Source organism: Struthio camelus, chromosome 15 (genome assembly GCF_040807025.1).
Source record: "Struthio camelus isolate bStrCam1 chromosome 15, bStrCam1.hap1, whole genome shotgun sequence".
Lineage (NCBI taxonomy): Eukaryota > Metazoa > Chordata > Aves > Struthioniformes > Struthionidae > Struthio > Struthio camelus.
In genome coordinates this window covers 13,396,478-13,409,242 of record NC_090956.1, presented here as the reverse complement: position 1 = coordinate 13,409,242, position 12,765 = coordinate 13,396,478, and the positions used below count along the sequence as shown (strand labels likewise).

General features: G+C 34.2%; 1 protein-coding gene across 10 annotated transcripts in view; it reads left to right on the top strand.

Annotated features, from left to right (window-relative positions):
* The window catches only part of CLEC16A (C-type lectin domain containing 16A), a 96,968-nt gene that overhangs the window by 13,485 nt on the left and 70,718 nt on the right, over positions 1 to 12,765 (top strand). For all 10 annotated transcript variants that reach the window (XR_011134752.1, XR_011134751.1, XM_068908890.1 and 7 more), the window contains 6 exons: positions 1,249 to 1,372; positions 2,273 to 2,447; positions 4,027 to 4,080; positions 6,336 to 6,449; positions 10,443 to 10,671; positions 12,079 to 12,208. Coding sequence is in view for 8 of the 10 variants with exons in the window: in XM_068908890.1 (XP_068764991.1) it covers positions 1,249 to 1,372; positions 2,273 to 2,447; positions 4,027 to 4,080; positions 6,336 to 6,449; positions 10,443 to 10,671; positions 12,079 to 12,208 (826 nt within the window). In the remaining 2 variants the exon portion in view is untranslated. The remainder of the gene's footprint in view (positions 1 to 1,248; positions 1,373 to 2,272; positions 2,448 to 4,026; positions 4,081 to 6,335; positions 6,450 to 10,442; positions 10,672 to 12,078; positions 12,209 to 12,765) is intronic.

The window sequence follows — 12,765 nt, the reverse complement described above, 5'->3', positions numbered from 1 at the left end:
TGAGAACAGGATTCCCAGAGAAGCTGAGAAATCTCTATGACTTGATATCTTCAAAACTCAGCAAGGCCCCAAACTAACCTGATCCAACTTTGAAGTTGGCCCTGCTTTGAAAAGGAGTTTGGCCTAGGTGACCTCCAGAAGTCCCTTCTAACCTCAATTTTTCTGTAAGTTTATAAATGTTCGTTGTGCAATAGACTGAAAATACCACAGTGATTTCTGCGAAAAATGGGTGTGCATTCAGAATTTGTCTCTGAAACCAGCATGCTGTAAGGCATCGTGAAATATGTTCATACAGGGCTTCTTACACTTTCATCGATTTTTAATTTGACTCTATTGCAAATTTAACACAGCTTTCTATCAATTAAGAGAATTAGTGATTTGATGACAGTCTTCATCATATAAGAATGTAAGATCTTTCTTAAAGCAATAAACGGTTCACTACACAAAGAATCCACATAGCCTCTTTATAGCGGGTACCTTTTTTATAGTGTTGACCACTAGGGACAAAATTTCTTTCTCTTGTATGCTGAGAAATAGGCATTGTAGTATTTGTTTGCTACTTCAAATAACTGTATGCCTGAATGAGTTCACAAAAAGAGCAAAGTGCAGGCTTCATGCGTTATTTGTGTATAATTACTAAACTAAATGATAATATTTCATGGTAAGAATATTTAGCTGAATGTTGCAATGTTATGAAGGTTACAGTTGAAAACAGCGCGACATTCAGGTTTCATAATTTTCTGACTACCATTTGCAAATGTTCTTATCTAACGCCTACCGTATATCTTTTAGTTTAGATGCCTCGTGCTTTAGCTTTTTTAACCCTTTTGGAGGATGTCACTATCCCAGTTCCTAATCCTGTTAACTGTTGTCTGTTTCTTTTGCCCTTCCTTCACTGATGATTCCTGTGTTCCTTAATGCAGTGTCATGTAAGTCTAACTAGCTTGACTTTCAGCATTACTGCTTTATTCTTATGCTTTTTCTCTTCTTTTTAATAAAGAATGTGCTAAAAACTTTCTGAATTCCACTAGATTTGTTTATCTTCACACCTATGTAAATATATCAACATTAAGCTCATTTGAGAGTTGATGCAAAACTTTTGTAGATGCCTGTTTCATGCATCAGATAAATTCAGGTGTATACTTGTATGAAAAGCTAGCATGTAATCAAAATTCAGCAAATAACTTTGTTGTATTTCTTAAAAAAGAAATTGGAAACTGATTTTTCTCTTTAACAATTTTTCTTCAGTGGACAACCAACCAATGCTGCATTACATTAGAGATAAAACTGCTGTCCCTTATTTCTCCAACCTTGTTTGGTTTATTGGAAGCCACGTGATAGAACTGGATAACTGTGTGCAGACTGATGAAGAGTAAGCTTATTCAATTCCCAGCATTTGTAAAGAAGTGCTTTTCCCTTGCTTTGTCTGTAGTAGTTCAGTTAAGTTAGTTTCTCAGTGCAGTTCCCTGTACACACTTCAAGCTTTTAACTCTCACAAAGTTATATTAGTGATTCTTTGAAATAATAGTGGTTAGTGCTGTGTTCCCTAATTGCGCTAATATCCTTACAAGTAAATTATTGTCTAGCAGTATGCTTTTTCCTCATCTTTGTTTTGATTCCACTAAGTTGAATAGATATTCAGAACACAGAAATGGCATTTTGTGCTTCTTAGTCATATTAACGTTGCTTTTTTAAATGTTCCTTCTCTGTGTACTATATCAGTAGAACAGCATTCTGAAAAGCTTTTCTAGAAAAAATTGTAATACGGAAATTTGAACTTTTAATTAAAAGTTGAACTGTCAGATCTGAAATTCCTGTGTAACATTCCACTGTCAAGTACAGAAACATTTTGTTGCTTAAGTTGTCCTTAGTTCTATACACATGCCTTAGAATGGGCGGCTATTTCACACTTTCTTAAAGAGGGGAGATAAAAGTTACATTAAAACATAAATTTATTTTACTTTTGGAAACAAACCTTACTATTTTTATGATTGGCTTCTGAAAAGACTCTGAAGGTAGAAACTGAAGTTTCATAGAAATATTGCTTCTGAAAACTCAGGGAAAAAATTTATTTGTGCATCCTAAAGCAAATACAAATCTGAATACTCTTCCCTAGCTGCTTCAGGCGGCTATATTGAAAACATCTACTTCAGGTAGTCAACCTGCACAAGGTCATCTGTGGAAGAGATGTATATAAATTCTGTCATTAAGTTTTTTAAAACACTTCTACCATTGTTTGTATCTGAGGTTTTCTTTTTCTGCTCTCTTTCAGGCACAGAAATAGGGGCAAACTGAGTGACCTGGTAGCAGAACATCTTGATCATTTGCATTACCTTAATGATATCCTTATCATTAACTGTGAATTTTTAAATGATGTGCTGACAGACCACCTACTTAATAGGCTCTTTCTTCCCCTCTATGTGTATTCATTAGTCAATCAAGATAAGGTAAGGGATACCTGCCAATATTTAAGTCTTAAAGGATTTTTTACTTTTGGTATGTATAGTGGTTTGTCTGGCAGGTGTATTCTGTAGCGATTAATAACGCTTATGTCAAAGTTCTTGTATATGAAAGTTTGAATAAGGTGACTGTGGGGAAATACTCTGAGACTGAATCTAAGAACAGAATAGATGAAGCTTTATTCACTTAGGCACGTACTATTTTGGATGATGTGGTTGTTAAATGTTAGCAATAGTGAGGACAAGAGGAGTTATAAATTCGAATCTGGGTTTGAGTTTCTGCAACACTGGGAGATGTTTGGTTTTGTTTTCTGATGTGGTTACAAGTCTCCTGGTGAGAAAAGATTATAATACCTTTTTCTAGTATACACATACAGTTTTTCCACAATGTAAAAATCCAATTCAGACTGGAAATTTAAACCTTATTTCTGATACTTGACTCTGCTATTAACAGCTGTGATATAATACGATATGGTTGAAGCTTTATTTTTAAAATATGGCCTTCAAAACATAGCTTCAAGTAAATTTAATGAAATTGAGTTTTTTTTGTAAAATGCCAAGTTCTTATACTCAGTTGTCATTTGGGGGAAAAAAAAAGCTCATTGGTGTTCCCCCCCCACACACCTTCCGTTCTCCTAAATCTTCTGTAGTGGTGTTTGTTCTTAGGGTTTGCAGTGCTTTATGAATTTCAGAATATTTTCATTACATTGAGCTAAGATTAATGGACTTATTACGTTGCCTATGCACTGAAGACTGAATAGGGATCATCATCTCATCCTGTCATTGATCGGATGTATTTGAAATGGGACAGAAAGCAGATTTCCTGACCCTTACTTTCATTTTCAGGTGTTCTAACCCTTTCCTTTCATGCATAAGCAATCAAAAGCTTGCAGATTTTTGTACTTGAAAATCAACGATCCTGTTTTCAGGCAAATGTGTTTATTAGCCTGAGATCAGAGATATTATCATTGTAAAACTGGGCTATTTTTTTACCCCCTTGAGATAACTGATTAATTTGATGATTTTTTAAAGTGTCACTAATGTATTTTAGAGATAGCTTAATAAATATTAACTTGAGCACAAAAATATTGAATTTACATATTATGCTTAAAGGTTGTTTTGTCTGTGATCTACTTGATTTAGAAAAATGTCTGTCAACAACTCCTTTTTTAATATATAGGTAATATTTGGTTGTTTCTGACTAACTAGATATGAGAACACCCTTTAAACGTTATCTGAAAAGTATTTTTTGAAGAAATACAGGCAGAACAAAAACCAACATGCGCCTCAGTTTTTCAGCTGCTAGAACGTTAGCAGAAGCAACTATGAAAGACAACAATAAATTTTTTTTTAAGTTTATAGTGTCAGATGTGTATGCTTAATAGGAGAGTCTTCAAAATTGTTTACAAGAAATGAATGTTGGCATGATGCTTTCTGGAAGGTTTGGTGGTAGGATGTAGAATGTGGAACAACGCAATGTTTTGTTTTAAATAAGATATTAAATAGTGTAAATGCTTTACTTTTTGTAAGTAAATCAGCGTTTTTCATAACTTTTTTCTTTCCTTAGGGTGGGGAGCGTCCAAAAATAAGTCTCCAAGTTTCTCTCTATCTTCTTTCTCAAGTATGTATTTAGCTTATTTTGTCCTATTTCAGAATGTGTTTTGCAAGAGTGTCATAATTTGTACGTGAAATTACTGTATTTTGATGTATTTCAGCAAAACTGTTAAAGACAACTTTGCAAGTATTGTTTAAATCTGCTTTAATAAAAAAAATAAAAAAGAGACGCTCATTTGTTTGTATTATGGATGGACCAACTAACCTCTCATTTCAATTAGTATCTTTCCTCGGAGAATCTTATTATATAGGGCAGCTTTTAGCACGTTCAGTGTTTGTAAGGTCCAACATTTTTTCAAACAGCACGTAATAGAGCCATGCAACATGCTAGGACAGAATTTAGTAAAATTGCAGGTGAAACTTAGATGGACAGTATATTGCACTTTGAACTTGCATAAGCTTTGGAGGATTCCAGGTTTGCATTTTCCCCAGCTGCACCTGAACTTCCTCACAGTTTGTCTATAACTTAAATCTGTTGCTTTGCAGTAATTGGAATAATTATAAGAGTACCTGTTATTTCTCATTCTCACAAGTCTCATATCCTTTTCTTTCTGAAACTTTTTCCAAATGAAGAAAGCTTTAGGATGTTTGTTTTTTATTTTTTGTTTTGGTTGTAGACAATGGAAGAAAAAAACCTTATGCTAAATAATGTCTCGCTGTAGTCTTCTGTGCTTAACTGAGAATGGTTTTCTGAAATTATGCTCTCTGAAAATTGTTTTGATTAACTTCACAGATTTTTTTTAAACTATTTTCTTTTAAATTGTGAATTAGTCATTTTATTATTGTGAGGCCCATAATTGTCATCCTTTTTAAAAACTTATCTGAAAAAAAATGATTGGTCAGGAACACATAATGTGATGTGTCTTAATTTAACTCCCATATCACTAAACTTTTAAAAAGTGTTATTGACCACAAATAAAACCTTGGGAGCAACAGCTCTGTGCAACTAAAGCAGTCTTTGTCATTAAGTGTTATATACTTCAAACTCTCTTAATCCCATTGATTTCAGTGGGAGTGTTAGCTAAGATATCACTTCAAGATTTGCATCTATATTAAGTGTGTTTTAATAAAGAAAATGAAACACTGTTTCCTAATGATGAAGAATGGGGAGCAAATTTTGTGCATCAGAATGGGATGTGGTCTGAAAAATCAAGCTGTTTTCTGTAACTGGCAGAAACGCTTTATTTTTTTTAAACCTAGAGAGCATCTCTGAGGGGGTAGGATATATGCTAAAACATCCTATCTGAAAAAGCATACACTAAGCATCTGAAAACTTTTTTAATTATTTCAGTTACTGATGTCAGACATATTCATTAGTTGTAGCTCTTCATGTATTAAAAAGTGCTTGAAACACCTGTAGCAGCAGATAGAAATCCAGGGTTATTTCAAAGTGAATATGTAAGGTGCTTGAACTATACAGAGGATGTTTTGGTCTTCCTGTTTTCTGGATTAGAAGTTTGAGTGATTTGTGAGGTTGTTCAAGGTATTTTGAAGTGTGTTGCAACTTTCCAAAGTGTTTTTTTTTATGTAGGCTTCTGTTCAGTACTAACCACCTTACCTTTGAATGTCTGTAATGGTTCTGACTTGATTCAGAAAACCTGTGGATACTGTGTTTAACTAAATATTGTCCTAACAATGCTCAGGTTTAATGGTTTGGAAATTATTTGGGGGCTTTTCAGCTAGAACCACTGTTTAGAGATCCAGCCTCAATATTTCTTTGGAAAGAATGGGTATATGACTCTTGCGGCTAGATGCAAGCTGGTTCTGTCCAGATCAGATCAGCCTACTGCATGACATTAACCATGAATCACTGCAAAATGATTGTGTACTGGAGTACTGTCAGTCGTTGACATACAAGAAAGTTAATGGATACTGTGTACCCTATTTAATTTTGTATAGTTGCCCCAAAACCACATTTTTATGAAGTGGTATTAATGTGGATTCCCTGCTAGAATATTGCATAACTTTAATCTCAAAGCTGATGAGGAGGGATAATTTCTTTATTTTAGAAGGAGAAGAGAGCATGCAGAATCACGGAAACTAGGCAATTTAAAATGTAAAGAAAGGGCAAATATCTAGTTGTTGACAGTTGTGATCTACTGTCTAGTGAGGTAGATTTCATGAACAGCGTTACCAATTGTACTTTTCTTAAATGTAAACTAAGGTAATGGTATTTAATGAGGTCAAAAGAAATATGTTCAGTGACTGAAATCGTATGTGTCTTGTACTGTGTAATGTTTCTTCCCCCCCTTCTTTTAACAGGTTTTTCTAATTATACATTATGCACCTTTGGTGAACTCTCTGGCTGAGGTTATTCTTAATGGTGACCTGTCAGTGTTTTCTTCTAAAGTTGAGCAAGATATTCAGAAAAATTCAGTAAGTGGCCAGCTAATGTTTGAATATACATATTTTTTCCATTTCTTTTAACTTAAAGAGGCAAAATAAAATATTTGAAAAATAAAATTGGATATTTGGAAACTGGTAAGCTAAGGTGATCGTGTTTAGGACTGAAGAAAAGCTACAGGAGACTATCTTTTATTCTGCTTTTATACTGCTGTGACAGCAGTAAAGTGCTCTGAGCAACTTATGTGTTCTTACTTGCCAACATTACAATATTTGTGCATTTATGCATGGCATATGTATCACAGGTGGTGGTAAAAGAACGTGTAGGACACACAAATTGGAATACTTTGTTCCTTCTGCTAGGTTCAGACACTGCAGAGGCTTTCGTCTCTTTTGATGAGACATTCTTACAGTCCAGTCTGCCTTCAATTTTAGTTATCAACTTCCTGGTAGTGAGATACAGATCGGTCATCACAACTTTCCTATAAAATTATTTCCTTACACAACTTGTAGCAGAAATGAGAGACTTAGTAAAATATAACTGAATTTATGGTTAATCCCTTTAATATACAGGGAAATAAGGTTTTTCATCTAAATATTCTCAGTATTTTAGTGTTAAGGCTGATCATCGCTGAAAGCCCACCAGCATGCATAAAAGACCTCACCTTGCAATAGGTGAGGATTTTATCACTTTGTCATTGCCCTTTATACCTTCAGATTTAATCATATGTAGATGTTCCTGGATGCTGCTGTTACTATTTTTTTCCCCCAAGAGTTTCATGTATGTTTTTTCTCCTTTATTGTGGGTTTCACAGATTACGAATGCACTTTTTTTTAAAAAGGCTTGTTTGGGGTTAGTAATAGTAAGGGGTTATGGCCTTACTTTGTTTAAGAGGCCTCTGACTGTAGTTCTGTTGAAAAGATGAACATGGCTCCTAATGTCTGACTGGACAGTTAAGGATATTATTGTCTTGATGCTTAATTTATAACAAACATTATATTGATGCATATACAGTCTTTCTCAACAGTAGCTATAGCTGTTAAAGTTTCAAGGGGGAGTTATGCTTCAACTCTTCTATCATGTAAGTCAACTATTCCAAATTTCTTCCTACTGTATGGTGGAAGCTATTTGGGCTGACATTTGCCAATAGCTTTTGGGTCCTAGTATTTGTGCTGTTGACCTTCATTTTTAGAATCTAATCTTGCTTAGAAGAGCCTTTAAGGAGGAACGATGGGGTTGAATGAATATTTTCAGATAAAGCAGTCTCTTAGGAAATGTCTGACCTTCTGATAGTTGCGTACTGAATGTTTTTGGGCGTGTTACTTGTGCGGAAACAGCCTTCTTGCTAGGAAATTTGTGGTTAGAGGGTGGGGCACCATTTGTTGCAGAAGTGAGGTGTGTGTCTTTTTTTTTTTTTTTTCTTCCTTCCTATCATAGTTACTGTAGAGCGTTGAAAAATATTTGTAGCATGAATGTTTGTGTGCTTGAATTAATATTAGGAATGGTAGGGGTTTCCTGTGAACTTCTGTTTGTTTTATGTTGTAGTATTTAGGTTGCTGCTCCTTACAGGTCAGAAAGATGTGGCCTCACATTGCATAAAATGACATTTCTGTCACATCTGAAAAGTTACTAAATAGGGGAATTGTATTTCTGGGATAGATACTTAGTAAAACCCATGGAGCTTTCCGTAAAATGGATCTGTTATCACTCGGTAAATGAACAGGTAATCCACTTCAGAGTGTAGCAAGTTAAGATATGGTGGTCTTCATGGTTTTTTTTTGTTGTTTTTTGGTTTTTTTTTTTTTTGCTGTTTCTGTTATTAGGTAGTATCAGTAGAAATACTGGCTGTTTTTTCATGATGAGAATTGAATATGTGTAGTTAAGATAATGTATTTTGGCAGTCATCACACTAAGGTTTACCTTATTTCCTGTGAGATCTATTTTCCTGCATAATTAGGATGTGGGTCAGTTCTACCTGTTTCATGTTTTTTGTGTGTGGTTTTCTGTTTTTTGTTTTTTTATTTTTGTTTAACCTACTTTATCCTTCCTGTAAGAAGTTATTACTGGTAGTGCCTTATTTTACCAGCACGCATTGCTCAAGATAAACCAAAATTAAAATATGGTTGAAAGACATTTTAAAAGTGTAAAATAGCAGTATCTCAAAATGTATGATCAGCTTAGATAAACGATAGGCAGCGTAAACTAATTTAAACTCTGATTTTAGACTATTTGAAATATATAGCCATATTGTATTTGACAGCAAAGAACATATATTGGCTTTATTCTAAACTTTCTTTCTTCAGATTGAACAGACCATAGATTAGTGCTCAAAAACATATCGTTATGAAATAGTCTTTTCTGTTCTTTTGCTTACATGGTTAACAGTGTATTAGGAATGCAAGGAGGTTAAGTACCTGTATTCTTTATATAAAGAAAATAAATAATTCCAACAATTCCAGTTGTTTTATAAGCTGCTTATGTTGCAGTTTGATCTGGCTAAAAATATATCAGAGAGGTTACTGGGGAGATGAGTGTGGTAAACTTCACATTGTGGGATTTTTCTTGTTTCATTATTTTTTGGGTTTTTTTGGTATTGTGAAAGGTTCTTCCTACTATGTGGCTTGTTTTGGTGACAAGTATAGGGTGATTTATGCAAGACTTCTATAAAAACTCTTAACAAATCAGGCTCAGAAAAATGTTTTAGCCTTTTGACTTATTCTAGGGTTCTTCCAAGATCTTTTTCTAATTCTCTTTTTCCATGTAGGAGTTCCTTATCAAGTGAGGGGAGGGATTTTTCCAAACTTTTTCTGAGATCTGTCTAACACATTCCTCCTCAGTGCTCCCTGTACTTGAGCCACCTAAGGGAAGGAACGTAATCCCAGTTTTGTATTTGCTCTATTCTTATATTTCTTTTCTCTTGCCTGCCCTTAAGTTTTTGAATCCTTCATCCAATTTCAGCTAAATCTGATTGTGGTATAAAGGTCTGAAAGGCAATGATGTTCCTATAACTCCCTTGTTCAGCAAAAACCTGTGTGGGCAGGAGGCCCCCAAACTGTCCATTTTGCTGCTTGGCTGCCGAGAGGTTTGGTAGCTAATCAGTGTTTGTACAGTTCTGGGTAAGAGAGAGCGTGTGCTCTGGTAATCCAACTGGCAGGCCAAACGTGCCGCGAGAAGGAAGCTCAAAACATCACAGTTCCAAAACTATCCACAAAAACATACCAAACCAGATTTTGTTAGTCCCACTAGTCACAGAACTTTTTGTAATCTCTGGAAATACTAATCTCCTCTGGGAGGCATTCATTATCTACGTTTTCTTGTTCTATAAATAAATCTTCAGGAAAGTAGGTATGTATTGAATGCTATTTGTTTTCTTGTCCAAAATCATTGTTTTGACTTGAAACACAAACTACTGATATCTTTGGATAGAAGACAAGTATATTTAAGCCTAATAAATGAGCTAATTTCAGTTGCCAGACTTTGTGGTAGTTGGCACAAGCCTCATATGTAGTTGAAGGAAGTTTAGATTCCAAAAAAACTTGCAGCATAGAGCACTGATTTTTATCCTCATTAATGCATAAGACTTTTAAGCAGTGTATTCCATATTCATCCCTTGCTATTCACACACATTTTTGGTTTAGCTGTCTTTAAAACATCTTCTGCGAATAGGGTAATTTTTGTATGCATAAGCTACTTCACCTGTAGAGTAAAGTTCATTATTTGAACTTTAGAAAGAGGAAAACTTTAATTTTTCTTAAGAAACTGTTATTGATGAAGCAGATGAGTCTATATCTTCTTGTCCCAAAATGGCATGCTTCTTAATTTTAAATCTTTAGGGTACGTTATTTTGCAGGTAATTCTGTTCTAGTAATGGTTTGATTCAGTTCAGCTGAGGTCTGCTTTCCTGTATTTTAATAGTAATTTGAGATTTATAAGTGATTCTAAAAGTCCTGTTTGTAAGAACTGGTTTCTTTATAAACTGTAGTAAAATGTCTCTCTAGCTCAGTATGAACTATTGAAATTTGCAGGCAAAGTCAAGTATCAGATGTTTCATAAAACCAACGGAAACTCTTGAGAGGTCTCTTGAAATTAACAAACAGAAGGGGAAGAAGAGATTGCAGAAAAGACCCAACTATAAAAATGTTGGTGAAGAAGATGAAGAAGAGAGAGGATCTGAGGATTCCCAGGATGACCTTGATAAAACTAAAGGTACAGAAGGGAGTTCAAAGGGCATCAGAACAAGCAGTGAAAATGAAGGTAAGTATATCGATAAATAAAAACGATACTCACAATTTGGATAATGTTACTCATTGTGTAGACCTAGTTTTGATCTGTTAAATGACTTTTCATTCTTTTATTGTACTGGGTAAACATAGACATAATTAATTTTTTTTTCCTTTTTGGGTGTGTTTTTCTGGATTTTTGTTGTTGTTAAATCACGCCATCAGAACATGATCTTTTAAAACATGATCTGATTAAAAAATATGAAAGGATTTTTCATTTCTTCCTATTGTATTTGACCCTTAGTTTAAAAAAAACAAAAACAACAACAAAAAAAAACAACCAGACTTGCGGATAGTTGCATGTGATTGAGCACTTTTAATTAGATTTAATGACTTTAACTATTTTTTGTCATAAGGCAAATGGTGTAGCTACTTTACCTTTAGAAGATGCTCAACAGTATTTTATGCATGTTTTAATGAATAAATACCGTCTTCACCACATACTGTCACTTTTGACTTGTTGAATTTTACAGTTCAAAATTAAAGAGAACATCTTTAAGCTCTTTAGATTTTCATCACTTTCAGGTTTTTTGACCTAATGCTAACTACAAGAACAACTATTTTTTTATAGGTACGTGAACTTAAAAAGCATGCCACAATTTCTTGTTTTACAAGTTAAGTAGCTTTTAGAAGAAAATAGTCTTTACTTTGAAGAAATTAAGAAAAACATAGCCTAACTGCGTACAGGGAAACCAAAACAAAACCTTTATGCTTTGACAGCTCTCTCCAAACATGATTGTATTTTGATTTAGGTAAACAATCTGGTAAGACTTTCCGGGATCCCAGTTTTCCTTAAATGGTGTCAAATAACTGTTTTATTCTATAATTTGAAGAAAACGGGATGTAATCTGCTGTGTAAACTGGTGAATATAGTAGTTGTCTTTGTCTTAATTTTTTGAGTAAAAGCTAGATTTTGTCCTAGCACTTCTACTTGCAGCTAATAGATATGAAGCACTCAGGACAAGGTATCCCATTTGGTTTAATAATAGGAACCTATTTATACCCTCTATTGAACTTGACTCCCCTTCTTCCTGCCCTGCCAATGCACTTCTACCAGCATTTTCACTAAGAAGTTTTTTTCCTCAAGCTTGTTCAATGTTCTTAATATGGTTCAAAGGGGAATGGAACAACAGTTACTTATTTTCCAAAATAATTTGCGTATTTCTTTATATAGCGCTTCAGTTTCTTAAATCTTTAAAGTGAGCGAGCCTTTCTTCTTGTATTGGGAAGAAAATCCCAATCTAGGTATTCATTAACCTTTTTAAGTCTGTGGCGTATACCTCTTACGTATAGTTGCATTAGTTGCTTTTAATGCAAAATGTAAAATATAAAAAAAGCTTGCAATAATCCTTTGTTAAAAATATATTTTTTTGTTTTTTAGAAATAGAGATGGTAATCATGGAGAGATGTAAACTGTCAGAGTTGTCTGTCTCTACTGTGACAGAACAGAATACAACAGATGAAGAAAAGAGTGCAGCTGCCTCTGGGAATGAGATAACAAACTGGAATAGGTAAGAAAGAACTTTAATTTATTTTGCTGGGTTGCTTTCTTGCTTGCTCTTTGTCACTTCAATCATTCCTCTTAACGGACGCCTGAAATTTGCTTTGAATTAAAATTACAGGGGTTCTTGTGGCTCAAAAGTAAGTGAGGCAATAGGAAGATGGAATATAGCCTCCCCACTGAGCAGTTTGGGTTATGGTCCAGTTTCTTCATAAACTTTGTGCTTTCTTTTAAGGCAATTATGATGCCTTAAGTAGCTAACATTAAACATATTAACAGAATATTAAATGTGTTCATGAAAGATGTTTTCATTCCAAAATTCCCAAAACCTCTGAATTCAGCTAGAAAAACAGTTTTCTTAGTAACTTTTATTTGCGCATCTGTCAATTTTTTATGCTCCTATAGACAAAAAGATAAAATAAGAATTCCTTGGTTTAGGGCTGAATATTGCAAAATTTCAGTTGTGAGTATTTATGAATAAGCCCTGCTAACCTACGTACAATTTCTGAGGTGCCTTAGGATTGTTGAACACTTCTCTTGGTGATTGTTTTTTAAGAGGAGCTGTTC